The sequence below is a fragment of the Periophthalmus magnuspinnatus genome, chromosome 3 (genome assembly GCF_009829125.3).
Source record: "Periophthalmus magnuspinnatus isolate fPerMag1 chromosome 3, fPerMag1.2.pri, whole genome shotgun sequence".
Taxonomy (NCBI): domain Eukaryota; kingdom Metazoa; phylum Chordata; class Actinopteri; order Gobiiformes; family Gobiidae; genus Periophthalmus; species Periophthalmus magnuspinnatus.
Window position 1 is genome coordinate 9,741,454 of NC_047128.1, and position 19,720 is coordinate 9,761,173.

Genomic DNA, 19,720 nt, shown 5'->3' on the forward strand with positions numbered 1-19,720 from the left:
TTTCATGGCCAATGCTGATGATAGAATCCAGAGCAACCCGAGGGCCGATAACTTCTGCCCATATTTTTGGGCCGTTATATTAAAATATGTATTTAAAATTTACTACAAACTCCCCGCAAGCCTAATTTTACCATAGACTTTAGAGAGCTGTGTAGTCGCGTATTGTGCAAATATCTATTCAGATTAAAGTGTTAATATAAAGCCGATAGTTGATGGAAGCCAATATCCGGTCCAGCAAATGTTTCCGTATCGGCACCTTATCCGATACTAGCATTGTTATCAGTGCATCCCTGATTAAAACTGATGGGGAAAATAGAAGAATCCATGCATCCAGAACATCTTTTTTACTCTCACTATTATTTTATGTCTGCTCTTTAATTTGATCATAGTTTACACTTTTTACTATTATCCAGTGTTTTATGTTGCATGATATCTCAGAAGCACATTCCTAATTTGTGAATTTTGATCACTGATAAAGGCGTCCCCGTTTCTGATTCTGATGTTTGTAGAGGGCTTCTCCAAAGTCCAACTTAAGTAAGTGGAGACTTAAGGATTGCTAATTGTGACCATCCAAAAGCACAATAATATCATCATCTGTATTTCAGATCAGTTACCCTATGACCTTGAAAATGGGCTATTGTGTGTTTTGCTGCCCCTCAAATCTGAATTCATTTCTAAGTGTTCTGTTGTTGTGTTGCAGTACTATGAGATGTCCTACGGCCTCAACATCGAGATGCACAAACAGGTATGTCACTCATGCTTCTTCCCCTGCACACACACACACACACACACACACACCCCCACACACACACAGTCACTACAGTTACATGTACAGTTACAAAGTATTACAACAAATGCTACTTTACTACTATTAGTTTTTCGTTTGCATTACAAGTACTACTCTACTACAACCACATCATTTTATTTTAATTCTATGTAGCTTATGTGCTAAATTGAGCTGTCTGGTGGGGTTTGGCTGCCTAGTGGTGGGATCGGCTGCCTGGTGCCGAGGGTGGCCCTGGAGCTGGCTGTCTGGTGCTGAGGCCGGCTGTCTAGTGGTGAAATCGACAGCCTGGTGGTGTGGTTGGTGGGGCAGGGTGCCTGGTGGTGGGGTCGGCTGCCTGGTGGCAGGTCCGGCTGCGTGGCGGTGGACCCGGCTGACTGGCGGTGCGTTCTGATGACTTTATGTTGTATATTTATTATAGTTTGGTAAATGAAACTCAATACTTCCATGTTTTTACTATGGCAACTTTAGTGGCTTGAAACTTTAACATAATTCAACACTTTGTAGATGACTAAGTAAAAGCAGTACTGTGTAACATTCCTCATGGTGGGCAAGATACCCGAAAGTTCAGACATACTGAACTTGTCTGAGACAAACATGTTACAAGTCTGTTTTTTTTTTTTTTTAATCAGACATTTACTTGAGTCATTTTTTAAAGAAATTCTACTTTTCATAGTACTTTTCTTGCAGAATAATTTTACTCCTACTTGAATAATATTTTTATTGAAGCAACAGTGCACTTATTTGGGCTAAGGATATGGTTACTTTTCCCAGAGTGAGTAAGTCTAGAAATGACACGTGACAATATGAAATGATGATGATTTGTGTTTCTTGCAGCGCTCCTTCAGATATGATTTAGTTTTTCTATTTTTGTGTTTATCCTTTGAAAATACTTGATGTGTTTGTGCAGTATTTAAATATTTTGTCCTTCAAATTACATAGATTTCAAATTATAAATCAGATGTTATGTTCCGAAAGTTGCTCTTTGTTACTCTTACTTTAGTAGGTTTCCCAAATACCTTTTTAGACTTACTCAAGTAATTTTTTGGACGACTTTAGTTATACTTGTACAACCCCAATTCCAATGAAGTTGGGATGCTGTATAAAACTTTAAAAAAAATACAGAACATAATGATCTGCAAATCCTTTTCAACCTATGTTGAACTGAATAAACTACAAAGAAATTATATTTAATGTTCAAACTGATTTTGCTTTTGAGTTTCCCATTCTTGCTAAATGTACAACTTCAGTTGCTCAGCAGTCCGGGGTCTCCATTGTCATATTTTGCACTTCATAATGCGCTACACATTTTCAATGGGAGACAGGTCTGGACAGCAGGCAGGCCAGTCTAGTACCTGCATTCTTTTACTATGAAGCCACACTGTTGTAACACGTGCGGAATGTGGCTTGGCATTGTCTTGCTGAAATAAGCAGGGACATCCCTGAAAACGACATTAATGACATTGGCATTAATGGTACTTTCACAGATGTGCAAGTTACCCATGCCATGGGCACTAACCCTAACCATCACAGATGCTGGCTTTTGAACTTTGCGCTGATAACAATCCAGATGGTCCTTTTCCTCTTTGACACGCAGGACATGATGCCCATGATTTCCAAAAACAATTTGAAATGTGGACTCATCAGACCACACCACACTTTTCCACTTTGGGTCAGCCATTTCAGGCGAGCTCGGGCCCAGAAAAGCTGGCGGCATTTCCAGGTGTTGTTGATATATGGCTTTTGCTTTGCATGGTACAGTTTGAACTTGCACTTGGAGATGTAGCGACGAACTGTGTTACCTGACAATGGTTTCCTGAAGTGTTCCTGAGCCCATGTGGTAATGTCCTTTACACATTCATGTCTATTTTTAATACAGTACCGCCTGAGGGATCAAAGGTCACAGGCATTCAATGTTGGTTTTCGGCCTTGCCGCTTACATGTAGAGATTTCTCAAGATTCTCTGAATCTTTTGATGATATTATGGAACGTAGATGATGAAATCCCTAAATTCAGTTGTACGTTGAGAATTGTACGTTGTTTTTAGCCTGTTGCTCACACAGTTGTTCACAAAGTGGTGAACCATGCCACATCCTTGCTTGTAAATCACTGAGCCCTTTGGGGATGCTCCTTTTATACCCAATCATGACACTCACCTGTTTCCAATTAACCGGTTCACCTGTGGAATGTTCCAAACAGGTGTATTTTAAGCATTGCTCAACTTCCCCATTCTTTTGTTGCCCCTGTCCCAGCTTTATTGGGAGGTGTTGCAATCATCAAATTGAAAATTAGTGAATATTTGCATAAAAACAATAAAGTTTATGTCTTTGTAGTTTATTCAGTTCAATATAGGTTGAAAAGGATTTGCAAATCATTGCATTCTGTTTTGTTTTTTGTTTTTTAAGTTTTACACCGCTTCCCAGCTTCATTGGAATTGGGGTTGTACTTGTACTTGAGCAATATTATTTTGAAGTAATGTTGATCTTGAGTACATTTTTTGGCAACTCTATCACCCACTCATCAAGACACTTTCCATATGCATGAAGAAAAATGGAAGCAAACCTATATTTCAGTATTTACATCGCTAACACATAGCATCGCTAACACGGCATGGCAAACACATGGCAACACTCACACTTGCACATTACCTGCGGACTTGAGCTGTTTTGCTTTAATGCCACTACTGCTACTTTTGCAAAAAGAAGATGGCTGCTAACTTTTCCAATAGTAGTCCACCTACTCTCTGACAGCACACACATCTGCTTAATCTCTATTGGAAATGAGCTAATTAGTTAGAACCCTTTAGCTGCTAGACCTTGGTAGGGAAGTGTTAGCCATTTAGGATTTTGAGGTAAATGTGTGTAGTCTGTAGCATGCAGGTTCCAGCAGACAGATTCTTGTCTCCTGTTTTCCATACACAAATTATAACAGGTTTGAGATCATCCAAGATCACCCATGGCAACAGTCATCAAGTGTTTCATTTCCAAGCCATCCAGTGATGTATTAATATAGTTTCATTTCCTTTCTCATTTAAAAGTGTAGCTAGCAGTGCGTTTAAATTGAATGTTCAGTCTATTGCTGACAAGACGGACTGCCTAGCCAGAGCTAATTAAGACATTCATAGACTACAGTGTTAGCTTCACAGACTATGTTGTCATGGTAACTGACTACCCCAAAAATCATAATTGCCCTTGCTCAAGTCTAAAGGTGGGTTGAGTAGCCATGAATTTTAGTAGTAAATAAGAGCACTTTTTCAGAGTGCTATTGCTCAAGTAGAATTACAATGCAGTGGTCCAATAAATCACTTAATTGTCAGTACCTCTGATAACAAGCTTATAACTATAATTGGACAAAACTATTAAATAATGCACAAAGTCTGGTATTTTCAAAATATAGACACAAAAATGAGACAAACTGAATCATATCTGAAGGAGCACTGCAAGAAACACAAACACCAATCAGTTCATATTGTTAACATAAAGCTTTTGTCACTTTATACTTATTCACAGTGGGAAAGGTAACCAAAACTTTTTCTCAAGTAAGAGTACTGTTACACTGTACAATATATTGCTCAAGTGGGAATGCGTGGTATTTGAAATCCACACTGAGAATTTGCCTACAATTGTATAAAAATATTTGTTAAGTAGTTGTACTCATGTTTAGAAAGTGTAAAATGTATTTGCTCTTGAAGAAAAATACGTACAATTTGACAATGTGCTTGCCTGTGATCCAGAATACATACTTAAGATGTGAGTTTGGTCAGTTCAGATAGTCAATCAGGGACACATTGTCCATCTGTATCAAAACCAATATGGTTGCTTACAAGGAAAAAAAATATCACAGAGGACTGAAAAACATGGCAGATTTCTGTAGACTGTATGTCAGAAGCACTAAACTGTGTTAATCTGAGGTGAGAGAAATGTGATTTTGTTTGTAAATACTGGGTGACCAATGAGCTTGTTCCTTTCACATACACCTCTGAAAACAACAAATTAGATTGGACGGCACTGTTTGGCTCTGACTCGAAATATGATGGAAGGGGTAGTGACCAAACTGATATCCTTCTGAATAAAAATACAGAGATAGAGGAATATCAGTCTGGATATGCTGTCTGTTGTACATTGATGAACTGTACAATAGCATTCACTTTTGAACTAAAAGGCCCACACCCTCCCACCTGCTTGTCTATAAATCTTCTACATAAGTGTTGCTCATAGATGACTTAATTTTATTCATTCCGACACTTGGCTGAGCATCCGTGCACAACATGATTATGATGTAAACAGAGTACGCTCCATACTCTCCATGTGTAGGCCTGTCACAGTAATCACTATACCGAATTATATTTCTGTATATGAAAGCTGGAATTATATATTATATATTATCTTTGGCAAATTATTACTTCATTCTGCTATTTATTAGTTGTAGCTTATGCCACTTAATGGTACTGTCTGTTTACCTTGCACTATTGTTATTGTGTCAGTGGCATAAAGTACTTTCAATATTATCGTTTATCGCAGTATCTCTGTGGCAATATATCGTGCTTCAGTATGTGTTATTGTGACAGCCTATCATTGTGACAAGCCATGTGTCTCTCTGAGCTCCAGACAAGACACCGGTCCCCTGTCCCCAGTACAGTGAACATGTTTGGACTTGTGCCTCATGTCATTATTAGAGAGCCCCCTTCCCCCACCCTAGCTAAGACCACACCAGACATATTGTTTTAACCTTAAATGGCCGCTCCAAATGGCCCCTCTGTTGTCTGTGTGCTCTTTGGTCTGATTGTGCCTTGCCCTCGACTTGGCCTCTCTGTCCTCCCATTCCTTTGGCCTGGTTTCAGAGCTCCTTGTGAGCGATGACCCCATGTCGCGTATAGAGCTGGGCAATGACATATGGAAGTGGGCGGGGCTAATGGCAGAGGGAGAGGAAGCTTTGCACAAGGTTAATAGGATTACACAGAAATTAAAAGTGTGCCATATTGACATTTGGACATACTGATAAACAATGTATGAAAGGCAAAAAGACAATGGAAATGCACATAATGAACATATGGCTCAGTAAACGTGGATGCTAACTGCTTTTGAGTACAGGAGTATGCGGGCTACGGCTGTTGTCTTGAGTATGTTTGCCGTCATGGTAACGGCAGCACATCCCAAGCGAACGCTAACCACAGAGATAAAAACAAGCAGATTAAGGATTGGGTTTATGGTTGTATTAAAGGCCCTGGATTATGCAAAACTGAGTCCTGTGAACTTTAAGCCATGTTATAATGCTTTTACCTTCTCAATAACATACCTGGAGTTGTGTTCTGTTTGAGTAACCCTGCATTATTAGGCTGTCTGCATCCCCAAAGCTCAAAATGCTCTGTTTCACCATTTGATGTCATTTACTGGTAGTATTATGGTTAACAGCTAATTTTGTCCTCAGTCAAACTGCTTTACTCTTCAGTCCTTTAGAATAATCTTCAACTGTTGTTTTTATTTTTGAATATTCTAGTTTTGTCTTTTGAACTGTTGAGATTGTCAATACAAAGACTGTGCTGGTCCACCAAGGGGTGAAGCAGTTTCAATGATGCGCATTGATGATGATGATTCTAGTGAAGGTGCATGGAGTTTAAAAACACAATGGAGCACGTTATTACCACATGACATCACAAGGTGGAATAGAGTGTTTTCTGCTTGAGAGAAGAACTCAGCCTAAATATGCAGGGTTTGTGTGAATGAAACAAAATGCAACTCTAGGTATGTTTGTGACGAGGGAACAACATTATAACAGAGATCAGAAAGTGCAATGCGGCTCATTAAGAGTATGGATACTAGGTCAAATCGATACTAGTTTTAGTATTGATTAGTATTTGGGTGGAAATTGTACTGAAATTCATATGATTCTTGTAGTATAGCAATCTAGTTTGTTTTCTCTCAAATGTTAATAATGCTCCTGACTGTGTACACTGCATAATTTTCCTGATGGGAGTCTACACCAGCTGCTTGTATGCATGGAGATATTGGTTCTTGGTTTGCTTTTGATGTTCCACAGTATTGCATTAAACTTATCTCTCTGTAGACAAGCTGATGCTGCCACTTATCCAAGTTACTGGTCAGATCTGTGGAGAGGCATGTTGCTTACAGTTAAAATGCATGTGTTTTAAGGTATTTTTGAGTATCAATTATATCCATAATAAAATAAATTCTGGACGGAGATGTTTAATGTCATACTGTGAAATATTCAAGGGGACACTATAATAACTCTATGGAGACACCTTTAAAATTAGCACTAAACTATTGCTGCCACGAGACACATATTTCAAACTAAATTTTGATACTAACAAATAGGCTCGATACTCAATACCGATTCTGATACCGTGATGATAATAAAAAAACACTCTTTCTTTAGGCAATAGAACGAGGTATTCAACATTAAATGGTAGTGCTGTTATATTCCCAAGTGGCTTTATATCTGTGTAATCCCCCAATCCCTTGTTCTTATACAGCTCAAGATCATTCTTAAGCTATTGAGGAAAGGTTCATTTCTGTCCTGTGAATGTGAACTTTCAGTAATGATGAGTATCTAGTTTCGATACTAGTTTTAATATCGATCTGTTTTTCGATATTTTGACAACCCTACTGTGAACTGAATCTAAACCAATTATTTTTCCTCCGGCTCTAACCTCTGTCCATAACCTCACTTGCAGACAGGGCAGCAAAACGGTGCTTAAATACCTCCCCATGTCACGTTCCTATATGGTGAGATGGTGAGGCCAAGGGAAGGAGCGCGGGGGGGTGGGGCTAGCCTGTGCCCATGAATCATTTATGGATTGTTTCGGGAATTGTTTGCTGAGGTGATGATGGTGGACTTGTCTGTAAGCCAAAACAAACACGGTTCAAGAACAGCCTGTGCGTCCCAGGGGAGGTCAGAGGGCGCGGGCACGGGCGGGATGGGATTGGGCAATTAGCGTCTGGAGCTGTGTGTGAACGCAGAAACACACGATTGCCACAATCAAGCAGCACGATTGCTAATACAGTGTAAAATCGCAAGAATAAGAAGTGCTCATCCTGACCCACAGAATGGTGCGATTACAGCTCCCACAAATGAATACATGGATACTGTTATTGTGTCCTTGGGCAAGATGCTTCACCTCCCTCGCCTCCAGAGTCTGCATACACTGGTGTGTGAATGTGTTCGTGAATGGGTGAGCGGTTCCTTGATGAGTGCCTTGAAAGATATAAAAGAGCCATATAAATGTGACCATTTACCATTATACATAATATTGAACTGGGTAATTGGCTGTGATTGGTCAGTGGAGTTCTTCTAGGTGGCATTTCCCATAGACATCACAGGAGTCGTACACTGCTACAGCAGCAGAGGTTAATTGACACCTGCACTACTAAATGACAGCCGAATCCCCATATGTTCCCCGTGAAACGATGGCACTTGAGTTTTGCGCTCGTCAAACCTACAGAGCCGTCCTTCATGCATTGGTAATGAAGTGCCTCCCCCTGAGTGGCTCTCCTCTCTCTGCAGAGATAATTCCTCTTTGCCCAGTCTCCATCGCAAGCAGACACTTGTTTTCCTTGCCAAATGAGTGGTCATTGTGCACGAGCGGTCCACTCTGGGCGACAGCGGCCAAATGGCTTTCATCAGTGCGGGAGCGGTGCGATGAATAGCTCCTCTCTGGTGGGCGCGCTCCTGAGTACCTATGATGGCAGCAGGTACAGTGAAAGGCTCTGAAAAAGGGTCTTTGGAGACCTGTTTTCACTGGGAAAGTTAGATGGTTCAAAATACAAATCATTGTTAGGGTGGTCAGATCCACTCACCCACAGGTTGGCAGTGCAATTCCAGCCTCCAGCTACCCACCTTGCCCCCAGTGTCTGTGTACACTGGTGTGTGAATATGTGTGTGAATGGGTTAGTGGTTCCTTGATGTAAAGTGCTTTGAGTGCCTTGAAGGTGGAAAAGTGCCATGTAAAAATACCATTTACAAATGATTCAAACTGACTATACGGCTAAGCAACTTTCTAGTAGTTGGTTATGAGGGGTCCTTGTGCCTTCTGCTTATGATTTTTGTATATGACCAATTATGTAGTCATATTCATAATTATTAGGGCCACATTTAAAATGTTTATACTGTAGAACTATGTATGTAGTTTTTATTTGTAAAGAAACAAGAATCATGATTCTGATTTGAGTGATTTTATTGAGTTCACTGCTAATGACCTGCCTCCCCCTGAGTGTCTCTTCTCTCTCTTTGCCTGGACTCCATCGTGCGCAGACTCTTGTTTTCCTCGCCAAATGAGCGGTCATTGTGGGCGAGCGGTCCACTCCGGGCTACACCGGCCAAATGGCTGTCATCAGTGAGGGAGCGGTGCGATGAAGAGCTTCTCTCCAGTGGGTGCGCTCCTGAGTACCTGTGATGCAGACGGTGCAGTGAAAGGCTCTGAAAGGCTTTGGAGGCCTGTGTTTTCACTGGCTGTAACTGACTCTAAACTGCGTCGACATCAGCTCCAGAGGCACTGAGGAAGATGGCACCTCCAGAGAGAACAAACAATTGTCAGAGGCATGATGGGTATCTACATTTTCATTGAAAATGTGTTCTGATGCAATTGGAGACTCGACATATTGTCTAAAATAATATAGATGTTTTGAAGATATGCTAATTTACAATATAGAGTAAGTCTATATGATCTATAATAACAAAATTATATAAAAGCTGCAAACAATGAGATTAAAAAGGTGGCGGCAGCTCAGCTTGTGGAGTACTCATGATCTGAAGGTTGGGGATTCTTTGGACACTGGTATATGAATGTGTGTGTGAATAGGTGAGAGGTTCTTTGTTGTGCCTTGAGTCTTGAAGTTAGAAAAGCGCTATATAAATGACAGTTTACCATTTAACTTGCAATGTCATAAATCATTAAGATCTTCAGTTAATATTTCTTCTAATGATACATTTGTCTTGTAGAGTGACTTTGAACATGGAAAAGCCCCTTTATATTTCGGTGCATTTTGTGAGTCATTACAATAACCATTAGAGAGATTTGTATGACTGATAATCGCCTTGCACCACCAAACTGTAGAAAAAAGTGAATTATCCATCAACTTCTTTTCTAGATAATTCTTGTTTGTAAAGTATAAATATTCATCACTATTACATATTTTAAACAAAAGTATATTTTGCTACAAAATATGTGTATATGGTGTTTGAATAGCATTGAATAGGAATAGCATCTGGTTTTCAATACTTTTGACAACCCTATTCCAATCAACGTAATGCCATCTCCATGGAGATGTACAGGTGGTGAATGCTCCATCAGAAAAGTTACATAATGCACCCTTAAATTGTAACATTTCAAAATAGCTGTAACACTAAACGCCTTTGGTAAGATCTAATATCTGAAATGTGTCTCTTCCAGGCATCCTCCCTCGCAGTTTAGCCGATGCCGAAATGCTAATCCTTTCGTGTGTGTCATCGTATCCCGCCCCCGCTAAGGATGATGCTTTATGAATCTCCGCAGACCCCTCGCTCCCCACCTTCTACTCCCCTCCATCCCCCTCCTCATCTCGACCCACTCCCAGTTATCCCTCATTAATTTCCCGTGCTGATCCGATCGACAGGCCGAAAATTCAATTTAATGACCTGCCTGTGCGCCGCACCTAATATGATTTTACAGCCTGCTCTGGTCAGGGCCCCCCAGTCCAATTTGCATAACGATCAAGCATGCCAGATAGAGTTACCCAGGCAACAGAGGGAGAGGGGAGGGGGGAGCTGAAGAGATTAGCAGGGCGGGTGCTAGAGAAGGGCGGAGGAGGATGAGAAAGAGGAGGTGGAGAGCAGAAGGTCAGACAGGGTGCGGAAATGATTCCTGACAGGAGCAAAGGTCTCCCTGCTCCTCCTTGCTCGGACAGGGAGCAGGGTGGAACAATGGGACGTTCGTTGTCTGACCCATTGACCATCTGCCAGCCTATACCGAGATGGCTGTGTTGTGGTTCTAATGGTGGTTCAAATGCAGCTAAACAGAGCTCATTTTCAAATAAAACGCACTCCTCTTACATGTCAAGTTTGACAGGAGGATTCAGCCAATCACAGACTAATGCATGGACTCTTAGAAGAAGAACATGTTGTTTTCAAAGTTTTCTCTGATGATGATATGGCAGTCCAGCAGAAATTTGCTGGCCTGTAACACTTTGGCACAAAAAGTGAATAGACTACAAAATAAACCAGAGAATGAGAACAGCATTGGGAGACTACACCACAGGGCTGTTTTCATCAAGCTATTTTTGTAGACTTTAAACAAAAATATTTTTAGTGTCACAATAAAAACTTGATGTCAATAAATGGTTCAATACTTGGTGTAAATTTTGGCAACCCAGGTTCAGCTGTGACTGTAATACTGCTTTTAAAACAGTTAGCATGCAGGCTACACAGTTCCTTTAAGTTGATCTATGCTCTGTAGCGATACATGTATATTGAGCTTCAGAATGTGTTATAGTGACAGGTCTAGTAAACCCTTTTTATCCCGGAATCTTTATCTCACATTGACTTTAGTATTGACAAAGTTTGATTTGGTAAAGCTGGTCACATACTAGAGCAGGGGTTGGCAATGTTCCACAGCAGTGACACTTCCAGGCCAAGACAGATCTGTGGAGAAGTGACCCTGCACAAAGTATTTTTGATCAATAAAAACACCTGTATTTGATTCAATGCCTGATTGGTCACTTAAATTCTTCTTTCATGGAATTCGAAAAGCAATAACATAACTAATTAACTAATACAAACTACAAACTAACCAGAGGAAACCTAGCACGAACAGCATAGCCTATAGCTCAGAGAGAGGAGGAGCTGAGCTGTCTGACCTATAGGAGTTAGGGATGGGACGATATACGATAATATCGCTAAGCGCTATAAAAAAGGTCCGCAATTAATAATTGTGTGTGATGACCGTGTTTATTAAAAAATGCCATGAATGATTAACACCTTTACGTCACCAGACTGCCTCATGTTTGCAGTGTCAATACAAAGTTTAGATGTTAGTTCTGGTGTTTGCCCACAAGGGGGAAAAAAAAATTGCGGCTCCGAGGGCAAACACCACCAACTTACTTGCACATTTAATAGACAACTATCCTGCATTGCCAAACTTGAAGCGAAAATATCCATCGTAAGTAACATACCATCTGAAATAAACTATTGAATGTAGTTTGTGTTAGTTTGGATTTGTATGAGTAATGGTACGTGTTTGTGTGGACTTTGCTATCGCTAGGTTAGTGCTAGCTGAACAGCATTTTGCACAGCTGATTGCACAGCTTGCTAGGAGCGGTACATTGTTTTACAACAGCCATTAATGAATTTGAATACCTATAACTTTACCCATGCATACAGATGAGATGCTAATGTGGGCATATCTTATATTTTTACCTACAATAAGGCAAACTGCACAATAAAACAACACCTTTCAAACACTATGTGCACAGAAGCAAGGCTAACGATTAAGCACAATATATTTTACCTGCAATTATGTCAATAGCAGAATAAATCACGGTTACCAATCGAGTACAAGATCCAGTCCATCAAGAAATAAGGTCCTCTAATCCTGAGTCCACAGCCATCTTCACTTTTTGCTTTGAGTGCTCCGGGTCAGAGATGCCTCTAGTATAACTTGTACAAACATCTAGTGTCCTTGATCGTGTACTTCCTATGTTTTGTCCATTTTGTCTTGTCTAGAACGCAAAACAATAGTGCGTAAAATGCGCATTACGAATGCATTTTTCGATCCACTTGGCTTTGTTTACGCACTCGTAAAGTTCTGTCTGAAAAGCATGGCATGCCTTCTGCTGCTAATTGTCTGTATGGGGAAAACATCACTAAATGTTTGCAATGTAACTGGTTGATTATACAAGGGGGAGAGTGGGGCGTAAACTTTCAGTCATCTGTAGTAATGATCTGCTGTCTGGGGCTCAGTAACCCACAACCCCCCAATTTACTGGCCAACATTGGTGTCAGTCAGAAGCTAACACTTGCGTTTAGCACTGAGGAACAAAGGCACTGTCAGAAGTTTATTATGCCTGAAATCGACAAAAGAAATACAAAAAAGTGAGAGAGCAGATTTCATGTTTGGAATACTTTCCTGCCGGAGATTGAAAATGGAGAATCTAACTTATTTTGTGGACATAATTTTTTCACTGCATTATATTCTCTGGACCTTTACGGAACGAATGAAGCCAACTTTCTGGGAATATGTCGATGTTTGACAGAACCATAGCCCTCAAAGGTAAGTGAAGTCCAAATCGAATTTTTTGGCTTTTCTGTAAAAACGTCTTTCTTCTCAGCACTGTGGTGATTGCAGGTGAAAATGGTTTGTATATTCAGGAAGATGAGCACTGTAGCTTTCATTTGATGTGTAGTTTGTGTAGGTGATGCAGAAGTATATGTATATTGCTGTAGATTTGCAAAGTATGGGTGATGGCCCGGAGTCAGACCGTCAGAATGTTAACAGCTTAATAATTATCGTGATAATATAGTTAATTGCAATTATTTTGGTCACAATAATCGTGAGTCTAAATTTGAATATCGTCCCATCCCTAATAGGAGTCTGCTCTGAATGGTCACTACATAAATCCCAGCACCTGCTGCCAATCATGAAACAGTGCTAGTGCAACCTCTGCAGCTCAATGAGTGAATTTTAGAGATTCTGGGGTTTCACATGAGGCCTGTCCATAGACCAAGAATGAGAAAAACTTGTACTTGTGGAAACACAGGTTCAGCTGTGACTGTAATACCCCTTTTTAAATACTGAGAGTGCAGTTCCTTTAAATTGATCTGTGCTCCAAAACGGTTAACTTTTATTCCGAGATGTCACATCTCTTCACATTGACTTAAGTATTAACAAAGTTTGATTTGGTATAGCTGGTCACATACTACAGGAACAATGATCTGTGTGATAGTGTGAAAATGAAGGATTTGACTGTTTGGTGTCAGTTATGGTGAATAATGGTACAGTTATTGTTGAGTTGTTGATTTTGGCTCTGACTTGTTTCTTAACCATTCACAAGTCGTAAACAGACATGGTTTGTTTTGTGACTGTTCAAATCTTTAGCCTGATTATAGCCTTGTTATGCATCACAAGCCTGCCATGCCCTCATTATTTATCTGCTCCTCACGCTTGGTGGAGGTGAGCTATTTCTGTAGCCACAGCTTCCCTGGGGATGTGACTCCCAGTCAGCACCTTAGGGCGATGCATTCTGAGCCAATCAGTCACACGCCACATTGACACAGCCAATGGGGTAATGGTGTGAGTGTCGGGTTTCCATCCTCTGTGGAGATTACATTGACATGCGTTCATTCAGTGGAGACTGATTATCATCTTAACCATAGTCACTACTTGCCTAACTTTAACCTAAACCCCAACATTAACCTAAAGTCACTCAGATTTGATCTTAAACGCAGATCTATTCTGCAAATTTGACTTTTTTTTAGAGCTTTTAATCATGCTACAGCCATTTCCTTTCTCATTGACCCTCTGAAGTTGTATTTAGAGTGAGTCATGCATGTCTGAGTAATCTTTATTCTTCTGTATTTAAGACGTCATTGCTCCAATCTAACCCCATTTTCACCACCACCGGTACTCACCCACTGTGACATCTTTTCAGACATTCAGGGCATTTCAGAACATGTTTATAGATGTCTAAACTACAGGGTTAGCAGCTTTTACACAGAATAAGACTCCATGGAGACCCAGGGAGGGCATCTGACACACTGACTGACATGCGACTCAATAACAATTCCATTACCACAATGAGTACTAGTACTATCTTTTATATTCCCATGTGGCCTTATATCTGTGTAATCGCTCAGTTGTCCAGGGTTCCATAGTGTCTATGGGTGTATATAGTCTATGTGGTCTTGTACTTGTTCTGATACCTCTCAAGATCATTCTAAAGCTATTCAACAAAAATTTATTTCTGTGAATGTGATTTTTTTTAAATTTGTATTGTGTTGATACCTACTCAAATGAGATTCTAGCTTTGATACTAGTTTTGGTATAGATCGGCATATGATTTTCGATACTTTTGACATCATCATTTTCAGTATAGCTGTATACCACTAACTGCACAAGCCAAATGAAACCCCCCGTAGACTCACTCTGATCCACTTGTCATCTGTGTGATCGTCATCTCCTCACATTTCTTGTCTTTCTAAAGATGGTTTGATGAAAAAGCACAACGCCATCCATTTGTCCCGATGTAGACCTCTCAGTGCTCTGTCTGCCCGGATCATCTTACAGCTAATATTGTGCACTCGATAGCAAAGATGCCACTGATGGATGGGGTGGGAGAGTTGACCTGTCTGCCCCAGGCCGCCCCTCCCTCCTCCACTCTCCCCTGCCTCGTAATGATGAAGTATAGGCTCGTTACAGCCTCTGCAGCTACCAGGAATTAGCATATTTCAGCCTGTAATGAAATCAGGGCTAATGGAGGCGCAGAGGGAAGTGCATTTGTTTTAAGGCTACGTCCCAGTGTAGTTCAAATGTGCTTGCTCCAGATTGATGTAAGACTGTCTACGTTATTGGCTTTTCTATTTTTCTATGGAGGAGTGCAGCGTGGGATATCACAGTTACAGTCATCACTGTGATAATTGTGTTTTTTCTGATTAGGGCTACAGCTCCCCATTATTTTAGTATTCTGCAAGTAGGCAGCAATTATGTAGACACTTTTTTTAACGAATAATGGTAACAATATGCCAACTGACGGCTCCTAGATAATCAGTATTTATGAATAAAGTGTATTATGGATAGAAATCTGAAATATATTTTTAAAATATTTTGATCTAAAATATTCTTTAGCATGTGTTTTAGAGTCTGTATAGATTATGTATAGTCCCTGTATAGTTATAACAGCTGACTAGTAACCATTATTCCACTTAATTATTGCAGTCCTATTTCAGATCACACTATAATAAAAAAAATAAAATAAATGATTTGACCATAGAAGCCAAACTAAGTCTTGTCGATTCAGTGTGCAGCCAAAAAGAGTTTATGTCCCCTTTACTTTATTTATTATGATTTTTCATCAAGAATGCTTTACATATAAAGACAGTGAAGGAAGTGAAAGAAAAGCAATGGTACATTGTTGTTTGTTCATGGTGGAAATGATTATGAGGAATTGTTCAACTGTGATGTTTCTTCAATAATTATTATACAATAATCTTGGACTAAAATTTGATATCACAAAATAAAGTAAAAACAGTCATGTTATTGTGTGAGAACCAATCACAGCGGTCCTCGGTGCTGTCCCATCAGCCATTTGGCCTCTGCTAATTACTGTTTCTACACTGCTCCAAGTGGTGAAGCAGAGGACTGCTGGTTGACACATGTATTTTATTTAAAACATCACATTTTGCTTTCTCACTGGACTCCTTTGTACCTTATTCTAATTCATTTCCTCTTGCACAACATAGTGTCTCTGCAGGGCCACCATAGGTCCGGCAGCATAATAATCTGTTTAAACTGCTTTTCCTCCACATAATAGTCACATTCCAAACCTGTTTGTTTTTCTCTTGTTGCAGACTGAGATTGCCAAACGCCTCAATGCAATCCTCGCACAGATCATGCCGTTCTTGTCTCAAGAGGTAAGGCCTGGCGGCCATGTTGGACGCCGTTTAAAATGAGACTAATCTGATTAGCATGGAGTACAGTACAGCTAAGTGACTTATGGAGTGCACTCAAATCAATCCTGTGCAGGCTTTAGCCTGGTTCAACCTCTTAACCTAGTTAGTGCACCATTCTGCATGGGAGATCTAAACTACAGACTATTCTGTCATCATTTTGATTAACAATATTTGTTACTATAACAACCTTAATACAGTTTCACAGGCTCATGATGATTTTTGCATATCAAATGGTTTGTTCCTGATAAAGCTATATCTAATTAAGATATTAGCTGTATTTCCAGAATTCTTTACACAATTTTGTGCAGGGAGGTTCATACAATAATAATACCATGAGATTTTATAAGTAAAATTTAACTGGGTTAATAACGGATAATGGATTACAGAGTTAGCTATTCCAATAACAATGGTATTGTGATATTTCATAGTACTTCTAGAGATACCAGTTTAAGTTAAACATTAAACATACATGCAACTTTTTGGACGTGGCACATCTCTGAAAAGTAAAAACCATACCCTGGAAATCATAATTAAGATATTTAGAGTTACATTTTAAATCTGTCTAATGGGAAACTTGGCATTATTGCAATATATTTACAGTATTTGCTCAAAATATTGATAATTCTGCTCTATTTTGTGCAGTTTAATTAGCTTTTACTTTGCTGTATAGTACAAACCATTCTACAGTTAAACAAAACACCTTCACCATATTCATAAACCTCATAGAATAGACAGTGTAACTTCTCCCACGCGTCTCTGCACTCTCTATCCCATGCTTTATTTGCCAATGGAATTGCCAATTGCTTGGTAACCATCAGCTCACAGCAAGACCCGTGCATTTTCAATCTGTGCCCAAATGTGTACGGGTGTGTAGCAAATATTAATGTAATAATGTAATAACCAGCCAATAATGTGACAACAGGCCCATAATGCAATAACTGGCGTAGAATGTAATAACAGGTGCATAATGCAATGATAGGCCCATAATGTAACAACAGGCCCATAATGTAATGACAGGTTGATAATGTAATAACAGGCCCATAATGTAATAACACATTATTGGCCATTATTACATTATCAGTTGTTACAGGCTGTCCAAGGGTCTCATGTGTCTCTGTGTCCCCAGCACCAGCAGCAGGTGGCCCAGGCTGTGGAACGGGCCAAGCAGGTGACCATGACCGAGCTCAATGCTATCATCGGGGTACGTGGACTTCCCAATCTGCCTCTCACTGTGTGTATACCCCCTTTTCTTCTTCATTTGATCTGGGGGGGGGAGGCTAGCCTGCATGTCCAGCGGACCAGAAGCCAGTGGAGCATGCTACATTAGGTTTAGTGCTCTGTCAACTCTGGATATCTCAACTCAAGTGTGGGCAGGGGAGCAGAGGGGGACTCTGGTCAAAAGAGACATGCTTCAGCTGGTATTTAACATTAAACTATCAGATACAGTGATAGGTATTTTACATTTTGTTCATTGTAAACTGCAATTATTAAACATTTTCCAATTATTTATTTTTTTTAGAAAAAAAAAATGTCAAGAAAAAGTTTTTCATATTTTGGACTATTGGCAGAGGTGGGTAGAGTAGCCAATTTTTTTATTCAAGTAAGAGTAACGTTACTTCAAAATAATATTACTCAGTCCAAGAAATTACTTAGAGTAAAAGTAAAAGGTATTTGGGAATACTACTTCTCAAGTAAGAGTAACTGTCAGGATGTAAGATCTGATTTCTAATTTAAAGTTAATGGAGTATGAAGGACAAAACCTGAAATAATGCACAGAAGCTGTATTTTCAAAGCAAATCATTTTATATTGTCAACAAACCTTATGTCACTTGTAGACTTACAGTGGGAAGAGGAATCACAACCTTTACTTCAATAAAAATATCACTCAAGTAGGAGTGAATGTATGCTAGAAAATTACTTTGAAAAGTACAATTTTATACCAAGTTACCCAGGTAACTTGAGTAAGTGTGAGTACTTGTTTTTTTTTTTTTGTTTTTTTTTTTTTTGTAAAATAGACATGTGACTTTTTTTAATTCTACATGATCACATGTACAAAGAAGTGTGTGGAGATATATCTGAGCACTCAAGTCTTAAATGCGGGATTTCTAAAACATGAATTAATCAAAGTACAATACTGAGTAAGCTAATGCGGGAACATCATTAGGGCAAGGTTAAAGTGGGACCTGGAGAACTAAAGGGGAGAGTGAGGGGAAAGGAGAAGCAGGGTCTGGGGGTATAAGAACAGTGTAATTAGTTTAACAGTTGGGCACTTTTCAAACTCTGCTCCAGCAATTCATAAGGCAGTCTTGCGTGATGTCACATACTACTTGAAATGGAAATACCCTTTGACTGTTTTTGATCAGAAAGCTGCAAATAGTCCTTTTTGGCAATTTTAGGCAAACTAGGTATAAGAACAGTAGACATTATTAAAACACACAAAAAACTTTATTTAGTCTTTAGTTCTACTTAAATATCTCCTACAATATATTTGCATTATATGTCTTTTTTTAGTGTAGTATGTTACATTGGCTTGGGACTGGCTGAATGCCCTCCGTGTCCGCCTCACCTCAGGCTCGCCCCTCCTCAGCAGTTCACAATATGTTTATTTGAGTTTAATGTGCGCACTGTCCTCACTGCTCATTTGTCGTTTGGTTGACTAATTTTTTTTTTTCCATGAGAACTTCAGATTTGTGTCAGACACGGCTGTAATCACATCAGCATGTCTCACGTTTCCATTTGGGTTAGCTACAGAAGTTACTGTGTATCATTTAAAGCAGGGGTGTCAAACACATTTTCACTGAGGGCCATATCAGCAAAATGGCTGCTCTCAAAGGGCCAGATGTAAACTACTTTTTAATTTGTTAATGAACTGTTTCTGTATTTAATACTTATTCAAGTTACAAATATTGTGTATGCATTTGGCTAGATGTAAAAATATGGCTGTGTAACTATGCATCTATGCATATCTTTTAATTTACCCTGTCGAGGGACACATAAAATGATGTGGAGGGCCACATTTGGCCCCCGGGCCTTGAGTTTGACACATGTGATTTAAAGGGTTAAGAGAAAAGGGGTTACAGTTGGCTGTATTGACCAAAATTAATGTTTCGACGTATGTTAGGCTTATCCTTGCTGTTCGGAGATGTGATGGTAATAGTAATTGTCAACTAGAGCTGTGCAAGTAATCAAATATTTAACAATATTTATCAATAGTCAGTCAGTATATGTGTATGTATACATATATACATACATATACATATGTATATATCTATCTGTATCTCT

At 39.6% G+C, this 19,720-nt stretch overlaps 1 protein-coding gene across 1 annotated transcript in view; it reads left to right on the plus strand.

Annotated features, from left to right (window-relative positions):
• The first annotated feature begins 705 nt into the window (after nt 1–705).
• tle3b (TLE family member 3, transcriptional corepressor b) overlaps nt 706–19,720 on the plus strand; it is a 65,116-nt gene continuing 46,101 nt past the window's right edge. The window contains 3 exon segments of the mRNA XM_055220963.1: nt 706–745; nt 16,337–16,399; nt 17,565–17,669. Coding sequence (XP_055076938.1) covers nt 710–745; nt 16,337–16,399; nt 17,565–17,669 — 204 coding nt within the window. The 5' untranslated portion in view covers nt 706–709.